This window comes from Sprattus sprattus (assembly GCF_963457725.1).
Source record: "Sprattus sprattus genome assembly, chromosome: 13".
NCBI classification, from domain to species: Eukaryota; Metazoa; Chordata; class Actinopteri; order Clupeiformes; family Clupeidae; genus Sprattus; species Sprattus sprattus.
Window position 1 is genome coordinate 28,151,490 of NC_137911.1, and position 19,261 is coordinate 28,170,750.

Here is a 19,261-nt window from a genome sequence, read left to right on the forward strand (position 1 = left end):
AGTTTGCTTTGCCAAAGCTGGTTCAGTGTCCTTTAGCTTGCTAGCTGTTTCTGATTCTATACCACTTGGCAAAATCAGATCAGATCAAATCTTTTTTAACTATGCTTTCAAAACTTTGGACATCACATTAGGTGGTAAATCAGTTTGATATGGTTTCACCTCTGCAGATTTTTCGTTTTTCCAAACATTCACTCCACTTCTCTTCTGTCTGCTGTGTGTGTGTCTGCCGTGTGTGTGTCTGCTGTGTGTGTGTGTCTTTCGTGTGTGCTTTAGGTGGAGAGCATCAGGACCTTGGAGCAGAGGGTGATTTCGTCAGAGGCAGCAGCAACAAATCTCGAGCAGAAGATTGAACAAGACAGAGTGGGTGACCTCTACCTCTCCAATGTGTTAGGGAGAATGCCTAGGCAAAATGTTTTTGCTCCATTTGTGCAAAATCAACTTACAAAAATAACCGAGGTCCAATGAAGCAGTACAACAGAACTATAATTTTCTAACTGGTTATACTGGATTGATACGACAGTTTCAATTACTTTCTGTCTGTGTCTGCGTGTGCGTGCGCATGTGTGTGTGTGTGTGTGTGTGTGTGTGTGTGTGTCTGCTGTAGGGTGTAGTGCTGGATCTGATCAACCAGACCAGAGAGCTGCGCTGTGACCTGCTAGAGAAGGAGCAGAACATCAGCCTGCTGACCGGAGATCTCAAGGACATCTCTGTACGTGTAGCACTCACACACATTACTGTGTAACACGTAACACTCACCCAAACACATTACTGTGTAACACTCACCCAAACGCATTACTGTGTAACACTCACTTAAACACATTACTGTGTAACATTCACCTTAACTTCAAAGTGTTTCTGCAGTTTAAATTACTCGATGGGTGAAGTTCCTCCTATACAATGCAATATCAATGTTGCAAAAATGGGCAGCCTTGTCAGTGTTGCCCACTAGAGGGAAGTCTCTGGGTGTGTAATGCTTGTTGTCTGTTTGTCTGTCTGTCTGCGTGTCTTTGTGCCTCAGGGGAAGTACAGCACGGCCTGCTCGGAGCGAGAGAGCCTGAGGGAGCTGATTGGCCAGACACAGGTGGAGATGGATCAGCTCCGAGAGGCCTCAGAGCGACGGGTGGCCTCTGAGAGGATTGAGGTGTGTGTGTGCGTGTGTGTGTGTGTGTGTGCGTGTCTGTCTGTGTCTGTGTGTGTGTGTGTGTCTGTCTGTCTGTGTGTGTGTGTGTGTGTGTGTGTGTGTGTGTGTGTGTGTGTGTGTGTGTGTGTGTGCGTGTGTGTGCGTGTGTGTGTGTGTGTGTGTGTGTGTGTGTGCAAACTTTGAATCAGTAAACACATTATTATTCTGAAGCTTTAGTATCCACCTCTGAACGACACTGTTTTGGGATTATAATGCAACAAGAGAAGACAAATTGGTTTTGTAGTAGCCAAGAAGTCCCCATTAGATATTTATGAGGACATCTTACCTGAAGCAGTGTGTTGTGTGTCAGATTCCTAAACATAAAAGTAGACTAGACTTCACTCCACTTGCACTTGTTCTGCTTCATAGTAAATCTGCCAATCAACCAGCTGGCCAAAAATACTGGCGTAGAGTAGGGCTGAACGATTTGGGAAAATATTGCGATTGCGATTAATATGCAATTTTTTTCCCAACAAAACGTAATGAATGATTTAAATATGACCAACACAATATTAGATACATTAAGAGTAAAATATTTGTCCCCACATTTTACATTTTTATTTAACTGCTCCTTACAGAAACAAGACCAACAAATCGGTGGCTTTGCCACTTAGCATTTAAGTCATTTAAACAAAGTAATTGATTTTATCGCATATGCAATTAATCGTTCAGCCCTAGCGTAGAGACTGGGATTGTTCTGCTGTTGATGCTGGTGTTCATGGTGTGCTCTGTTGTCTTTTTCTATTGCTTTGCCCTGATTGGTCTTGGGATCCCTGCTGGTGGGTGGTCATCAGATGGAGATGCTGCAGGACAGCCTGGCCTACGCCACGGAGGAAGTCGAGCGCCTCACCAAGGTCTTTGATGAGCAGACCACTCTGCTCCAGGCCGCCCAGGACCAGATCACTGAGCGAGAGGCCACCATCAAAACCCTCCAGGATCAGGTTAGCCACCCTTGCCTTAACCCTCCAGGATCAGGTTAGCCACCCTCGCCTTAACCCTCCAGGATCAGGTTAGCCACCCTCGCCTTAACCCTCCAGGATCAGGTTAGCCATGACGTCACTCACAGCGCACAGCATAGAATTACACTGAATAGATCAGCCAATAGATAAATAGATAAACTTTTATTAATCCCGTGAGGGAAATTGAATTATCAAAGCAGCAAGGTAGTAGGAAAAGGATTCAAGGATTTTTTAATATGGACCGGCCCATTGTCGCCGATACCCGATCTAGAAATGTCTTCAATATTGGTACCGATACCGATACAAATATCGGATCGGTGCATCCCTAGTAAGCCACTCTTGTTTTAACCAGGCCAAGATGACTTTAAACGTTTTAAGAGCAACACTTCAAGAAAATCTGTGTTCCGCTGTCAGTTATTTACATTTGTGGAGCCAGCATTTTTTGTTGTTGTGCTTTTTGAAAAGATGTGGTGTTGAATGTGTAATGAATGATGAATGTTGCCTCTGTGAGTGCAGCTGAGCAAACAGACTGAACAGGTGAACAAGGGGAAGACGCTCGCCAATGAACCCCCAGAGCAGTGGGCCACGCCTACAACCCTGCCTCAGGTTAGTCTTCAATGCCAGTTCATCTTCACTGTTACTTTAGCTCATGGCAGATTTTTTTTTATTTATAAAATACTGATCACTTTGGGGGGCAGGGAATCTGTCAATATGACCACGATTCTTCAATAATGATTATTATTCTGTGTCTTGTTATGACCTATATTGATTCATTTTGTTCTTGCGATTATAGATGATTGGTTATTTAACAGATTATTGGCATCTGACACAGTATGATACGACCTGAATGGGTCATTTTTCCCCTTATCCCATTATTAGTGCGCACCTTTTTTGTGTACTGATGTGATTGATGTGAAGTTTCTGTGTACTGATGTGGTTGATGTGATGTTATTCTGTACTGATGTGGTGGTATTTATGCTGTGGTGTTTGTGTGTGGTCAGACCCCCCACACCCCGCGCAGCCTCGGCATGGGCATGGGCATGGAGCTGTCGCAGGTGCTGGAGAGCCAGGAGAGAGAGCTGGAGAGCCGTCGCTCCTCCATGATGACCATGGAGCTGCTGCTGGCCGAGCTCAACGCAGAGCGCAGCGCCAAGAACGACGAGATCCAGAGGCTCAAGGTGAGCGCTCCAGTGATGTGGAAACTAGCGTACACATGAGCTTCACCATACAGCTGTAGGGATAAGGAAACTAGCTTACACATGAGCTTCACCATGCAGCTGTACATCTAGTCATTTAGCCTATATTGAGTTATTTTTGTTTTGCTTTAAACAGATTATAGATTATGGAAAGAAATCAGACATCAGACAGATGTTTGGCATCTGTCACAGTAGGATGCGACATTTGATACCTTAATGGGTATAAGGAAACTAGCGCACACAGGAGCTTCACCATGCATCTGTACATTTAGCCATCAAGCCTATATTGATTTATTTTTTCTTGCTTTAAACAGATATTGATTATACTAAGAAAGTAGTGCACACTGAAGCTCTACCATGCAGTCGCAGTGTGTTCCTGCCTACTTTTTCTCTTCCGATTCCATCACTGTTCATTTTTTGTAACTTTCGTCTTTAGCTTTCATACCTCCATCATTAGTGCTCATGTATCTTTTATAAGCGACAGCGCCTTTCTGCATTGTCAGGCACCCTTACTCAACGAGGTCATTCTTCAAAGGACTTTAGACTGTACAGTATGTCCTGATACTACACTGAGATAAAGTTCGAGAGATGTTTGTCATGTAATGGAATCTTTTAGACTGACAGGAATCATGCTACCCTCCTAGCCTATTTATGGGTTAAAGATGCATATAATACGATATGCTAGATAAAATATCGGTAGCATCTATCGGTAGCATCTTTTTTTCTCTCACCTTTAGTCTCTCCTTGGTAGCAAAAAGAAAAACAAAATTCTGTTTGACTGAAAAGATCCTGTGTGTGTGTGTGTGTGTGTGTGTGTGTGTGTGTGTGTGTGTGTGTGTGTGTGTGTGTGTGTTTGTAGGCCAACGTGAATGAGAAGGAGATGGCCCAGCTTGAAATCCAGACCCTGCTGAACCAGTTTTACACTGGCAACCCACAAGCTAAAGATTCTAAGGGGTCAGTCTCCACCGCGTACGTATATACTCTGCATTGACTTGTCTTAAATGCATCATGAATACAGCTCTCAAGCCTTTGCCTTCACTTACTTTTGTTGGCAGAGCTCTATTAGGAACAAAAATGAGCTCAGTCTTGTTTTGTGGAGTTCTTAATCTTGTGCTTGTTGTTGAATACCCTGTTGGTCTTCATTCCGCAGTCAGGAGTTGAAAGATGCTATCTATCACTCGGTTCTAAGGGAACTGCAAGAACTCAAGAATGAGAAGGTATGTGGGTTAACCGTAAGCCTCAGTCTCCTAATGGTCACATGAATCTCACATGAATCTGTCTACAGATCTTCTCTGACCAACTGTCTGTCTTTTCCTGCACAGAGCTCTCTGGAACAGAAGCTGAATGAGTCTCAGGAAACGTAAGATGTTACTTTTTTTTTTTTTTTCCTGGGTAGATGGGTTTTCTGCTTGTTAAGTCGGGAGGAACATTGTTCTGGCTTGAACACATGTGTGCATGGTGTGTGTAGTTCAACAGTAGGGGATTAATGGTGTGTGTGTGTGTTTGTGTGTGTGTGTGTGTGTGTGTGTGTGTGTGTGTGTGTGTGTCTGTGTCTGTGTTTAGTCTGCAGGGTAAGGAGACCACCCTGTCCCAGTCTCAAACATGTGTTCAGGAGTTGACGAGTGAGCTGAGGAATCGGTGTCTTGAGCTTCGAGACCTGCGCCACAAGGGCCAGGAACAGGATCAGCTATTACAGGTGTGTGTGTGTGTGTGTGTTTGAGTGTCTTTTCAAAATGGTATCGCTAACACTTTAAAAGGTATAAAGACAGCAGAAACATTTACATCAAATAAAGTGATAAACATACTGAGCACAGGTGATTTAAGAAAGTTATTTTTTTATGCAGGTGTATCATTAAAATATCTGATGGTGTGGTCTAATTAGATTGTTGTTTTTTTTTGTTTACCACATCCTCCATCACAGGAAGTGGAGGTGCTGAGGAAGCAGGTGGACCACCTGGCGGAGGAGAATGGGAAACTGGTGGGCCATCAGAACCACAGGCAGAAGATTGAGTACCTGGTCAAACTCAAGAAGGACAACACCAAACTGCAGGAGGTGTGTTAGACTCGTGTTCAGGTGGACTCGTGTTCAGGTGTACTTGTGTTCAGGTGTACTCGTGTTCAGGTGTACCTGTGTTCAGGTGTACTTGTGTTCAGGGGGACTCGTGTTCAGGGCAGGGCATATTTAGCACTAGTTATTGGATTTAATTTTCCGATTCAAAGCACAGTGATTTAGACTGAAATTGCCAGCAGTGAACCACCACCTTTTTGGTTTTATTATTATTATTATTATTATTATTATTATTATTATTATTATTACTGTCTCTAAATCCATCTCTGAATCATGTTTTTCTGGCTTTTTCTCTCCAAACAGGAAAACGTGAAACTCAAATCGGAACTTGTCAGCGTGAAGGAAAATGGAAGAAAACTCTGAGGAGTTCAAATTCTGCGTGTCTCGTGTATTCTCTTGAGGTGTTCCAATCTCTCGTGTTTTCTCTCGTGTCATCTCTTGTATGTTGCTGTGGAAGGCTGCTGCACGGAGCAGTCTGGTATGCAGAAGAGGGTACTCACTCACAACCACCGTCACAGCAGTACTTTCTATTCAAAAGGCAAAACAACGCATCAAAGACTGTATCTTAATATCACTTTTAACATTCATGATCATTTCTGTAAATGAACTTTTTTCCATTATCTGGACTCTCTCTCTCTCTTCCGGAGAGTTTTTCAGAGCCTTTCATCCTATGTGTCTTTTTATCCCATTTATTTTGTGACTTTCATGATTTATTTAATCAGGGCATTTAATTGTGTACAAAGGAATATAATCTTTTACATTCCACATTAAATAAAAACTAAGGTTATCTGGAATAGAATATAAAGAACGTTCCTTTTTGTATGCATTACACTTTGTTTCTTGAACTATATTTTCCCACACAAATTGATTCACGATCATTACCAGGAAGTGAAACAATGTGACCAAATCATGCACGTGGATGTTGGTTGACATCCATTAAATCATTGGCCAGCCCAGTTGGTTTGGTTAAAAGAGTGTTGGTTGGAGAAAAGCTTTTGTTAGGTTTGTTTTTTTTAACATTGGCAGATAAAAATCAGTTAAGCAGTGACATTAATTAGCAGTGACACACAATTATACTGAAAAGAAAATGACTTCAAGAAAAGAGATTCATGTTTATTTTGACAATTAAAAAGTGCATTCTCAACATCCACACTATTGCTAAAATGGAAAAAAAAATGGCATAAAATATTGATTTCTTTGTTTAAAACTGCCATATTCTAACCAATATGTTAAAATTAAATTATTCAAAAAATTCGAAACCACTCACAATTCCTTGTGACGGGTATGGCACAAAGCATGGCCTATGATGTACAGGACTCAGGCATTCTCAAGTCTTTTGTACTCCCACACCTAATCTCACAAACACTCTAGCTGTAGGAGATGGCACCAGTGCTACCCAAGAAAAAAGGCACCTTCCTTCCATCGCTTTCACCTCATTGGCTGTGCTTAATTAACACATTAATCTTCAAACAAAAGCGTGCGTTAGGAAGCAGTTAGCAGTTAATGGCAAAATGTATCCCGGCACGTTCCGAATCAATAACTTTGGAATAGTAAATCATCCCCGCCACCTATGTGTTTAGAACTTCATTCATTGCAATTATATAATATAAATTAAGTTAAAATATTGCTGGAGAACCCGTATAAACACATTTTATTTTGATAAATACTTCTTTAATAGTATCTACTGTTATAACAGTATTTGCACACAGGTCTCCAACCACCTTGATATAGTGTGCACAGTGGCAGCAGTCTCCAACTCCTTCTCAAAAAAGAGAAAAGAAAAAAAGCCAGTCACCCGAATGAGAGGATTAATAATCTCACAGTATTACATCCAACACCTTCACCATTCAGTGGCCCATTCATATGTTCATGCGGTGCTCAGTAGAGGCCAGGCATGCATTCAAGTAAATTATGTTAACGCTCTGAGGGTGGGAACCAATTGCATGTTTACCATAGATGTGACCCTATAGGCAAAACCAGAGAAACACCGCCCCCTGTTGGTGATAATGCAGGAAGACTGCAGGAATGATAAGGAGGGGGTTGTAGCAAGCAACACTAAAGCTCGTAGTGACATCAGTCAGATTTCAAGGAGATTTGCTTGTTTTTTTTTCCTATGAACATTGAGTGCAATGTACTGAATAAACATTCATGCGAGTCATAAATATGCATAACGCTCCCCATCGCTTCCTATACATGCATACACGGAGGGGAGCTTCTCCCTGAATGCATTTTAGATAGTTCTCAAGTGATTGCACCTTAAAAAAAAAAAAAACTCCAGGTAGAAAAAATCCAGTAAAAAGCTTTATATCTGATTCTTTCTTAATATTAATTAGGCATATGTGTCTTTCGCTCTTTCTCTCACTCACTCACACACACACACACACACACACACACACACACACACACAGGCAGGCAGGCAGGCAATCACTGCAAACATCTCCACATTTCTATCATTTTCTCCACCCAATATTTTTTGCCTTCTCTTAGTCGTGGCTGATTGTAGGATGTTTACTTCTGGATATAGATGATGACAATGCACAGAGTTCCCACTAGGCCCAGCGCCTGGATTCCCACAAACCAGATCAGCGCCCAGAAGAGCAAGTACACCACCGGCTCCACGATCTTCTCCCCGAAGTACAGCTGCGTGAATCCAATCTGCCGGAGGCACTTGTTCAGCTCGCCGAAGAATGTACCCAAACGCTCGCAGTCATCCACTGCTGCCGCCGCCGGGACACCATCTTCAGGTCTGGGTGCAGCTCGGGGTCGTGGCCTAACCCGCTGGTTGCCATAGGGAGAGAGCACAGAATAGATAGATAGATAAATACTTTATTAATCCCGTGGGGAAATGATGGGATCTTGCAGCTCTTTCCTATTTACAATAATTACAAACAAACAATATATACAGACAAAATGATACAATACAGACAATACAATTCAGCTATGTACAGTGTAGGATGAAGGATGTATGGTGTAAAGTGCATAATAGTTTTGCCTGTCTGAGATCCCGAATACACCTACAAACTGAATATCTGTTCCATTCAGGAAATACAGAACAAGTGATTGAAGTTTTCGTTAGTCCTCCATTTGACCACCGTCTGGGTGCTAATTAAGACGACAGAGTAGTGTTAAGCATTTCCCTAACCCATTCCAACATAATGTGTTGTGCACATAGGAAGGTAACATATTTAACCGAAATGGACCACCTGCAATGATTCTTAGGCCTTGCACCACAAACCAATTAGTCACAAAAAAGCCGCTTGGCAAGAATTTCTCAAATAGACTGCATAGCTCTACCATCAATGCTTAGGGTCACTGACCCAGGGCAGGTTAGGGCAGGGCTTCATAGCCAGTGTACCCTGAGGGAGAAAAGTTAAACACAAAGTGCCACTATGGGATAGTTCCTGAAGCCCTTTTAAACACGCATATTGGCAAAGTGAGCGGTTACTCATGCAAGCCCCCCCACCCCCCCACCTGTAAACGGCAGTGACGGCTCACTCCACTTCACGTTGACCAGCTCTTCAAGGTGAGCAGACAGTCAGGGGCCCCGCAGGTCTGTGTCTCACTTGCGTATCTCGCTCGGAGAATAGTGGCTGTAAAATAGCCTAACGTTCTCTTTTGGTCGAATCGTTCCGACACAGACTGTGACTCTACGGGAGGTTTACCAACGACTCCGAATGTAGAAGCTGCACAGAAAGCGCTCCATCAAGCAGTATCCATGGGAACTGCCCACCTCGAGCACAGCACGCACAGCAGTCGGTACTGTAACATCAGGGTGATAATGCTTCACAGAAGTATGTGACGAGGCCCAGCCAGCAGCTCCGCATATGGACTGTAGAGATATGCCACAACACGTGTCCACACCCCATGTTGAGGGAGCCCTGTCCACAAATGAGGAGTCTCTGCCTGTGACCTGAGCTACAGCCACCACAATCCAGTTGGACCAGTATGGTAGTGGTCCCTGGAGAAGTGGGTATACCCTTTATTTCTTTTAAGCAGCCAATACAGCACAGGATAAACGTCCTGTTTTGAGAAGTGGGTATACCCAATGCTGACTGAAAAATAAGTGGGTATACTCCGTATACCTGAGTATACCCTGGACTACACCACTGAGTTGGACGGTCTGTTTAGAGAGTGCAGTCCTTGGATGCAGTCGCAGAGCACATAAACATCTGCTCACAATAACTGAATGAGCCAACCTCACTCTGTCAATAGGTGTGTTTTAAAAGGGCTAGTCAAAGTAGAATGATCTTTGTTTTTTGCTCAGGCACGTTCCTAACTGAGTGGAATGACCCAGAAGTATCAAAGTAAACCCATGATAAAAGCTGGGCAAATTCTCTAAATGCTAAGAAAACGTATTTCCGTGCCTGCTTTCTTATCACCTCAGGGCACACGGGACCATACTTTACTAAAGGAAAGGAGATCACGCAGTCCCACAATCCCTTGTGAGAGCAACACGACCCACATCAGTAACATCCGCTGTCACATAATTCAGAGTATAATCTATAATTGTAATGTAGCTGTTAGAATTAAATGTAAATCCCTCACTCTGGCCTACAGGACAGCCACAGGATCGGGAACCTGCCTTATGATTAAGCTTGACTCCCCCTCTTGACCATTTCGCTCCTAGTTAGTTAATCATTCATTTGCTTGAGGCCTACTCTTAAGTCATAGTTATATACAAATTTGACCTAAATATTTTTTCTTTTAATTTAATTTCTGTTATCGCCCTTTTCGTTTTGTTTTTATTGTTTTGTTCAAGTGGATTTGAAACTAACCAAGTGTTTGTCAACTAATTTAAGAGCCTTTTAGATGCTAAGGATGTGCCTCAATGCTGTGTTTTTAATTTTTTATTTTTTTTTCATTTTCTTAGTTATTTTTTTCATACTTTTTTTTATGGTTTGTTTATTAATTGTTCTTCTGTATTATGTAGCCTCAAGAGCCCTGTGCTAAGTCAATTCTCCCTGAATAAATAATGATGATTGTTTTTGTTTTCAAATATATTTTTTTATATTTTGTAAGATAAGAGCCTCTGCTAAGTAGTATAACCAAAACCATAATTACGCAGTGTTGGTGCATTTGGATTCTCTTCTCTACAGCGGTTGTCCTTTCCTTAGTCCTTGTGAATTCTCCCTCACATCCTTCCTTGACCTTATGACGTTTTCCATCGAGGTCAAGAAAAGGTGATAAGGAAGACACAGGACGTCATTTTTTGACTATTCGTCCGCCGACACGGTCTCTGTCGAACGATTCAACTGAAAGGAAACCTCCTGAGAGACATTCTGCCTATCTGCATATTCCGATTATGTGAGCTGCTTAAATGTGCAGTGCGTGTGTATGTGTGGCCAGTATGTTCTATGTATAATGCCATTAATACCGAGGCTTGCGCTCAGGCTTCTACAGGAGGAGTTGAGTTACACTTTCAAACGAGAACACACAGTCAATAAATCACGTTTCAAAACTGTACAAACGTCAACTACATAAACCACTGCTATTAGAGTATGGGGCACATTGAGGATAGTAGCACATAGTTTTATTTATTTATGCTTCGGGTGATTTATTTTCTGACAATGATGCACTACACCGACTTAAATGTAAAAGGTATCTTGCAGAGACGAGACACTGCGCGATTATTTAGCCTACTCGTGTGTGTTAATCATGTTATGATTATCCTAAAGCCCTTTGGGTGATCCCGGAAGTTGTTGGCGGTACTTTGGTACAAAGGCTGTTGTTTTTGCTGCTTTACATTCTGCTTAGTCGGTTTATTTGCAGGGGGGGGATATACAGTGTTAGTATGCGAAGTCTCGATTGAACTGGTAGGCAAACAGTAGGCTACTCATTATCCACAAGCGTTAACTGCGAGAAATTGACGGCTTGGTACCTAACGTTAGTAGTATTTAAGAGATAGAACTGCATAGGCTAACTTAAATTTCCCCTTAGTCACTGAATCGAGATCAGATTTAATTATCCAAGAGACATTAATCAGTCTAAATATATGTTAGTTAAAAAGCTAGTTAATGTTATGACAGTCAATCCGATCTGACATACCTGTTCAGTTAGCCTGGGTGAATTAATGTTAGCAGGAGAGGGGTAGCGATATTGATACCTCCGTTCCCCCAACTCTGGGAAATCACGGCGATGAAGTTCAGGGACATCATTCACGGTGGACGTTTCGGTCGACATGTTTAAACCAAGTTGTTGTTATTCCGTTCAAATTATCCCCTGCCAGGATTGGCGGGATCTAGTGTTGTTGAGGGAAATGTTTGAGGGGAATCTTCCGGGCCTGCACGTTGTTACCCTACCACCTTATAAGCTCCTCCCTGAGCTTGCATTTGGGTCGGGTCGACTAGCTGACGATGTTGTGTTCAACGACTTTGGTCACTCACTTGGGATGTTTCCATAATGAGTGCAATAATCTTTTGCTAAATTATCAGCGCGAATAATGTTTTACATGATCTGCAAAGTAAGAATATAACGTGTTTTTCAGTGTGTTATTTTATTCAATCATAAAGTGTGTGTGTCTTAAATGTTGTTTGTGTCATGTGTGGGCAAACATGTATTTTTTTTACAATATTTTTACAATAGCTCATGATCAACCACATTACACAAGGATAGGAAGCATGTGAAGCGCTTTTATTTTCATCTCTTCAATACAAATTAGCACATGGGGTTCATTACCACATAATTGTAGCAGAATTTAAAGTGACGTTTCGGTTCGTGAATGTACTTCAGGCAAAATACTGACAGGTAGGTACAGAGGTGTGTAATATAGATAGACAAAGTCCATTGAAAGTCCAAGGCTGGCCAATCTAGTTACGAATATCTATGTCCGTCCTACTGGTACTCCAATCCAATGGGCATTTACGTTCCATACGCGGCCTATGAATCAGTCTCGTAAGATGGCGACTGTGGAGCCGGTGAGTAACTACAGCTATACCCGAGAAGCAGTTAAAGTTGTCATAAAAACTCAAATTTGGCAACAATAAATTAAAGTCAAGTCGAATAGCACATTTGAGAGACTTTAATATTTCATATCGTTTACCTGTTTATCGGAACCCCTTAAAGTAGATTGGGGTTGGTCTCGGTCTGCCTCTGACCTGATAAGTTGGGAGTGGACTAAACACGCATATGTGAATCTTTGTAATTAGCGTTACCTAAATAGTTTCCATAATTTCTGTAGCAGATGTAATCAGCCTGTTTGGTATGTCATATATTGACTGCATTGAATGTTGTAAGATATACCCAGTGTTTGCCCACAACAACGTGATATTGGCGAATAGTTAGCACGCAAGCAAAATGTATAAAAAGTGTCGAGCGTTGGGGTTAATATTAGCCTAGCGATACTTGGCTAACTTACCCTATGTGGGTCTCTTGCCTCTATCTGAAAGTAAGTGACTTGCACAGGTGTTGGGACTGTTCACAGCTGTCGACCTGCTGCGCCTTGTCAGCTAAGGTTAGACCATGACAGCTCGTCATACTTTTTGGTAGTCGGCTAGTTAGCCAGCTTGGAAACTTTTCATGGCACCGTATCGTCAACTTCAAGTCCCCACCGAAAACAATCCGCCCCCACAGTCCCTATGCAGTGCACAAAATTGACTTTAATGTCTTTATGATTACCATGAAACGTGACAGGGTATAGAACATTTCAGTTGGTATCGTTTTGTCTCATTAATGTCACACATCTGGATTATGACAGGATACCCCCATTTCGCTTGAGACAGTGATGGCTAACTTGAAGTTACCCTGAAAGCCTATTAGCAAACTACTTTCCAGTCCCAGCTGGACATTCCACTGAGCTAATACTGTTAAACAGCGCCCCGGCTGTAGAGCACACACCACAAAGGGTCCTGCATACTATTTAAGATATTACAAAGCATAAGAAAATCTGTATTTAATAACAAAGCTATAATACATAAACAACTATTATATAAAATATTATTCTCTACTTTGTCTGTAAACTGTCCAAAAAACAGTAGTTTTCTACTTGGTTATACAATAATGAGAAGACTACTATGATTATCAACAGTTATTCCTTCATTTACAGGAAACAAGTCAAAACCCTCCCAAAACTTCAGAGGAGAACTCGGAGGAGACAAGTCAAGAACTTGCTAATCCTGAAGACTATATCAAACACCCTCTACAGAACAAGTAAGCACTGTGGCATACATTAGGGTTGTGTGGTAGTTAGTAGCAGAAGCTGTTAGAATTTCCTCCTATGATGCATTACATCAACACGCCATTGTACCGTACTTTTCCATATTAACAATCTCATTTGATATAATAACATATTTGTATACTGCACATTATTGCCTTCAAGGCAATACACTAGCTGGCCTAATCTAGCAGGTCTGGCACATTTTGCATTTCAGAATTTCATTTTGTTTGATATCTAACCTTTCAAAAAATTGTATTAAACTATTTGCTTTTATAAATGTTATTGTATGACGCAGCCATGTCTAGCGAATCATGTGAATAGTCTGGGAAGGTAATCATTGCATCAGCCAGACATTAAGACACCTTATGTAGAATGCCATGGAATTGTGAAGAATTGACAGTCATGTCCAGAATTAATGAAGTGATAGCCTGGGGTGTTCCAGAAATGAATCAGTCGGCAGCTGATGACTAATGTTGCTGTTCCGCTTTCACAGATGGTCTCTTTGGTTTTTCAAAAATGACAAAAGCAAGACCTGGCAGGCCAACCTGCGCCTCATCTCAAAGTTCGACACAGTGGAAGACTTTTGGGCGTAAGATTTTGACCTTGACCTTGACCTTGATCTGTAACTGTAACTGTAACTGTAACTGAAATAGTGCCATGATATAGAATGACACAGAGAGAAGTAAATATTATTCTTTTATGGTTGTATAGTTTATTGAATGTATTTTTAGACAATGCATGTGCATATGCTTGTTCAGATCGGCTCTCTGAAATAACTAATGTCTCTTCTCATTTTAGTTTGTACAATCATATTCAGCTATCAAGCAATCTGCTGTCAGGCTGTGACTACTCCCTGTTCAAGGTGGGTCTCAGTGAAGAATTATTGGAATCCTTGATAGAATTCATTAGAGTGATTAAGAGTGATTCAGGAGGTAAGGAAGTCGTTAAGTAATCAACCTTGTTCACCTCCCCAAGTGTCGAAGTGTCCTTGAGCAAGACACCAAACCCCCAACCGCTCCCGATGAGCAGGTGGCAACTTAGATAGGAGCTTTTGTCATCGGTGTATAAATGGGTAGATGTCTGAGGTAATTGAGTACTCTGAGTAGAAAAGCGCTATATAAATGCAGTCCATTTACCATTTAAAATACTTTTAGGCTGTTTTGACAAATTACTGTAAAGGCCATATTCATGTTGTAGAAGATGAGCTGCAACCCCTCACTCAGTAGGCAGCCAAATGTTTAGAAATATTATAAATACTGTCATCACATGATTAATAATGGGTGATGCAGTTCAGTACCTACCTAACACTGAAAGGGTTTTGTTTTCAGTTACATCCTGTGTCTTTACCATCTGGCCCAGTCAGTGGTCACAACTTTGCTTCCCTATTGAGTCAACATGCTGCCAGGCTGCTGTGACTGTGGCTTTGTGGGTAATGTAGTGTGTAACCGTTCATTCTGCAGGACGGTATTGAGCCGATGTGGGAGGATCCCAGGAACAAGAAGGGTGGGCGCTGGCTCATCACCCTCAGCAAGCAACAGAGACGAGCCGAGCTGGACCGCTTCTGGCTTGAAACGGTGAGCTACCCCTCACACAAAGTGTTTTCCATTCTTCAAGTCCCTCTCCTGGAATTGTTTAAACCTCTAAAAACTCACCTCTGTCCCTCAAAATTGCGTATATAGTATACTTTTTTTTTGACATATAAGTACAAAAACAATCCCTCCCTGGCATTAAAATGGCTTGATGTTGCCCTCCGCCTGTTCTTCATTTAGTATTCACAGATCAATGAATATGCAAATTAGCCCCGCCCATGCATTTGGCTTGATTATGTTATTAAACAGCTAATAATATGTTAATAATGCTAGATGAACTTTGGTTCCCATCACAGCTCACATTAGATAGATTGAAATAAACATCCAGATGTGCCGTTAGGGAGAAACGTTTTGAAACCTGTTTCTCCTGACAGGAAAGTTGACAGGATTGGTTCCTTAGGGACATACAGTATGAAACCCAGGCTGTCTGATTCCGTGCTTTTGAGACTATCAATGGTATACTGCAGTTCCTAGGTGGAAATACTCAGCCATGTCATTGACATCATGATGTTTTGTGTATTACATTTAAAACACAAGGTTAAAAACGTGATTCTTTTTACCGAAAGGGGTCTTTCGATGTAGAACTAGAAAGTAAAACTTTCCCAAGAAGAACTTATAGCATAGTATTGGCAGCATGTGTTTGTGTGGCTTTTTAATAGTAAATGGGGGGAAAAACTGAGAGTCTCGGACCAGGCCATATGTACTACTCTAACCAATCTACACATGGCTTCAACAGAACAGGAGGGAAGGGTGTAATTTGATTAGTTGTGCTGAAATATCAACAACCTTTCACCAGAATTGCAGACTGTACCTTTGAAGGGTGTACTATGGGTCCAATAAAGGCCCTTCTTATGTATTTGATGGAATCCATAGTACATCATTTTTTTTAAGGTGATGTATAGTTGGACAGTTGTCGGTGGAGTTGTATGAGTGTGTGTGTGTGTGTTAGTGTGAGTGTGTGCGCGTGTGAGTGTGTGTGTGTGTGAGCGTGTGTGTGTGTGTGTGTGTAAGTGTGAGTGTGTGCGCGTGTGAGTGTGTGTGTGTGTGAGCATGTGTTTGTGTGAGTGTGTGTGTGTGAGCGTGTTAGTATAACTGTGTGCGCGTGTGAGTGTGTGTGTGAGCATGTGTGTGAGCATGTGTGTGAGCTTGTGTGTGTATGTGTGTGTGTGTGTGTGTGTGTGTGTGTGTGTGGTTGTGTTGACGTTTTGTTGTGTACCTCCAGCTGCTGTGCCTGGTAGGAGAGGCCTTCGATGACCACAGCGAAGACATTTGTGGTGCAGTGGTCAACATCCGAGCTAAAGGGGACAAAATAGCTGTCTGGACGACAAGCTATGAAAACAGAGATGCTGTCACCCATATAGGGTAAGGAATGGATTTATGTGTGCATATATACACACTTATAAATAATTCCATCTCTTCTAGAAAACAAATTTCACCAAAGTCATGCATACATTCATGCTCTTACTCACAATGTAGGGAACCATACACATACACACATTCACTATGCATATCTATGCATGCAAAGTACCCACAACATTACTAGGCATTGAATGACAATCACATTCACAATATAGACACATTAAAGCACATGTTAAATAAACAAAGCATGGCGACTCACTCTGCCTTCTCCCCGGCCGTGTTTGGCCAATAGGAAGGTGCTAAAGGAGAGGTTAGGACTGCCCCCGAAGCTGACCATTGGCTACCAGTCCCACACTGACACGGCCACTAAGAGTGGCTCCACTACGAAGAACAAGTATGTGGCCTAAAGGCAGACACTAAAGGCCTGGCCTCCCTGTCTTCACTGCCTGGTCTCCCTGTCTTCTGACTGTCCGCACCTACATCTCTTGTCTTCACACAGACATGACAACTTCACATGCGAACATTCAACACACACACACCTACACCAAACCAAAGCTACCAGACTCGGACTGTATTCTGAAAGGGTATACACACGCCAACATACTGAACACATGGGCGCACATGTGCGGTAAAACCGACGCTACAGTACAAAGCTGACCTTCGGATTCTGATTGTATCTTCCTACCTTCTTTAAGCCTACTCAACACTTTGACAAACACACCCCACAGATTCAGCAAACACAGATTCGCAAACAGTGCCTTCTATTTATTTTGGTTAGTATTTGATTTTGGATTTCCTCCTCTCGCACTAGAGGGCGCTCCAGCACCACTGCTTTCGGAGAGCTCTCTGGCGAGTGCCTTTGCACCAGTCCAAAGACGTCACCATGGAGACGCCAAGCACTGTCTTTCTTCTCTAGCCCCCCCCAGCAGAAGAGAGTCAGTCTGAAATTTGAAAGTAAAAATGGAAGTAGTATTCACACCATCATTTCACCAGAGCCACCTCTAAGCAAAGAGTTTTATTAGAGGCAAGGTGTGGGTGAAAAAAGCGTGCTGCCGATGTTTCAGGTTAACAAGCTTCCCATAGACGACACATCTCGGTCGCCAGTCTTGCAGATAACAACACTACACACCTCCTGGGTGGAAATTGACCCTCAGTTCAAATGCACACAGACTAAATCATTCATGGTGCTCTCCCCAAAAAAACACACCTGGTAACAGACAAGAGCAGTCCTTGTCTAAGGAAGTGTAAAATATTCAATGTGGTCTTATAAAAAAATAAACCTCGATGTTGATTTATTTAATGTCTGAGAGGAGAAATTGTTTAAAGTTGAAACATGGATTTCTGCTGTGGTTTTCACATAGCCTTGCCTTAACACCCAACATTTAATTTATTTTGACATAATTAAACTTAGAATGCATGCAATCAAAGCCAATGTGATTTTCAAATGGATGCTTTTTTGGAGTATTAACATCATTAAATCTATGGATTTTTGCAATTCAATATAGGTGTTTTTTTTTATATTGTGCATTATTTCATGCAGATTAGATTTGTACTACATTCCTTGTGAGAATTTGTAAGATAATTGAATATGCAAATCTTGACTGATGCTGTTATGGAATTTATTGTACTCTAATTGTGATTGGGCTTTGTCTTTAGAGCACAGATTTATTTGAAATAAAGGTTTTTGTGAGTTTCAATTTATTTCACTAAAATTGACACAGCACCCTGCAACTTCATGCTGGTATCCTTAGCTCCGTATTACAGCAATGATTTCCAACACCACATCAGTGATCCAAACAATGCTTTAAGGAAATTGTGCGTTAAGTTAATAAGCAAACTGTAAACTTCACCACTGTCGTCTATTTCAAGGCAAAATGTTTGTTAAACTCCTGGCAAGTAATCAACGTTTAAACATTTTTAAATGCCTTATCAGAGTGAACAATGGCTGATACCATCACCTTTCCTTGTGAAATGCGATTTTTTTGTAGGTTTATCCCTGCACTCTGGGACTACACGGAAGATGTCTGAAGGCCTGTCAGTGGCACATTCCCCTGGGGTTTGCTGTACATCTTGAAAGCGCTGATGGTGAATTCTCAGCATGTGGGCTTCCATATGATATTTCTCTATATGCCTCCCGGCTCCCAGGCACTCCAGAGAGACTCTTAGATCTCCCCTGAGTGCTCCCGCTTGGCTTAGGCAGATACCTACAGCGTGTGGTGTTAATACTTGTGTACAATTTGTGCTTGTCCAGGGTCAGTTGCTGACTAACAAGACAACAGAAGTGGAGCGTATTGCAATCTCATGTTTAGCACATGTGTCAACACACATAAGTATAAACGCTTGAGATGCCAATCATAAGGAGTTCAAACATCCACCAGAAATAGCTCTCCTCATGCTGCTGCACAATCTTCAGTGTGGAGTATTCCTCTGTATGGCAGCTAGAGTAGCTCTCTGTTTCGTGTGCAGTGCCTGATGATGTCATTAGAGGAATTGCTTATGTTTAGTCCTGTGATGCAGGCTACAGTTACAGCGTTTTGGAAATTCACACCAGAATCTGTCCAGTGTGGTTTTTATTGGCCAGAGCCACGGCTTTTAAAATTCTTTCGTGATAGGAATCTGAAACCACAGCAATATGGGCAAGCATCACTTAGAAACAAAAACCACCACAGGCTCCGTGTCAGAATGTGGATGTCGAAGGTTGTTGAGTACAACAGTTACTGAATGTATGAACCTCAGTGGTCCAGTATTTTGAGTTGTT

At 41.9% G+C, this 19,261-nt stretch overlaps 3 protein-coding genes across 3 annotated transcripts in view; 2 read left to right on the plus strand and 1 right to left on the minus strand.

Moving 5' to 3' along the window:
* Positions 1 to 5,766, plus strand: part of kif15 (kinesin family member 15) — a gene marked incomplete at both ends in the record, with an annotated part of 21,128 nt that extends 15,362 nt beyond the window's left edge. The window contains 12 exons of the mRNA XM_080849541.1: positions 274 to 360; positions 605 to 709; positions 1,019 to 1,141; positions 1,975 to 2,121; positions 2,656 to 2,745; positions 3,141 to 3,317; positions 4,195 to 4,293; positions 4,490 to 4,552; positions 4,658 to 4,695; positions 4,899 to 5,031; positions 5,257 to 5,388; positions 5,707 to 5,766. Of these exons, the coding sequence (XP_080705667.1) occupies positions 274 to 360; positions 605 to 709; positions 1,019 to 1,141; positions 1,975 to 2,121; positions 2,656 to 2,745; positions 3,141 to 3,317; positions 4,195 to 4,293; positions 4,490 to 4,552; positions 4,658 to 4,695; positions 4,899 to 5,031; positions 5,257 to 5,388; positions 5,707 to 5,766 (1,254 nt within the window). The remainder of the gene's footprint in view (positions 1 to 273; positions 361 to 604; positions 710 to 1,018; positions 1,142 to 1,974; positions 2,122 to 2,655; positions 2,746 to 3,140; positions 3,318 to 4,194; positions 4,294 to 4,489; positions 4,553 to 4,657; positions 4,696 to 4,898; positions 5,032 to 5,256; positions 5,389 to 5,706) is intronic.
* Positions 5,767 to 6,495: 729 nt separating this feature from the next.
* On the minus strand, positions 6,496 to 11,693 carry fam241a (family with sequence similarity 241 member A). The gene is made up of 2 exons (XM_080849667.1): positions 11,449 to 11,693; positions 6,496 to 8,181 (listed from the first exon to the last, which is right to left on the minus strand). The coding sequence occupies exons 1-2, from the start codon at positions 11,581 to 11,583 to the stop codon at positions 7,912 to 7,914; spliced, it is 405 nt and encodes a 134-aa protein (XP_080705793.1). The 5' UTR covers positions 11,584 to 11,693; the 3' UTR covers positions 6,496 to 7,911.
* A 560-nt stretch (positions 11,694 to 12,253) lies between these two features.
* eif4eb (eukaryotic translation initiation factor 4eb) lies at positions 12,254 to 18,200 on the plus strand (the record flags this gene model as incomplete). Its single annotated transcript, XM_080850679.1, is given in 8 exon segments — positions 12,254 to 12,286; positions 12,288 to 12,317; positions 13,445 to 13,548; positions 14,049 to 14,144; positions 14,354 to 14,417; positions 15,016 to 15,129; positions 16,367 to 16,506; positions 16,796 to 18,200. Coding segments are annotated over 8 exon segments (696 nt in total). The 3' UTR covers positions 16,911 to 18,200.
* Between the last annotated feature and the right edge of the window lie 1,061 nt (positions 18,201 to 19,261).

What these genes read in the sequence shown, in the direction of transcription:
- fam241a (XM_080849667.1), bottom strand. Translation starts at nt 11,583, where the DNA reads ATGTCGACCGAAACGTCCACCGTGAATGATGTCCCTGAACTTCATCGC. An exon ending in CACCCAGGCTAACTGAACAG is followed by an intron (nt 8,182 to 11,448) that starts GTATGTCAGATC and finishes TATGGCAACCAG; the next exon opens with CGGGTTAGGCCACGACCCCG.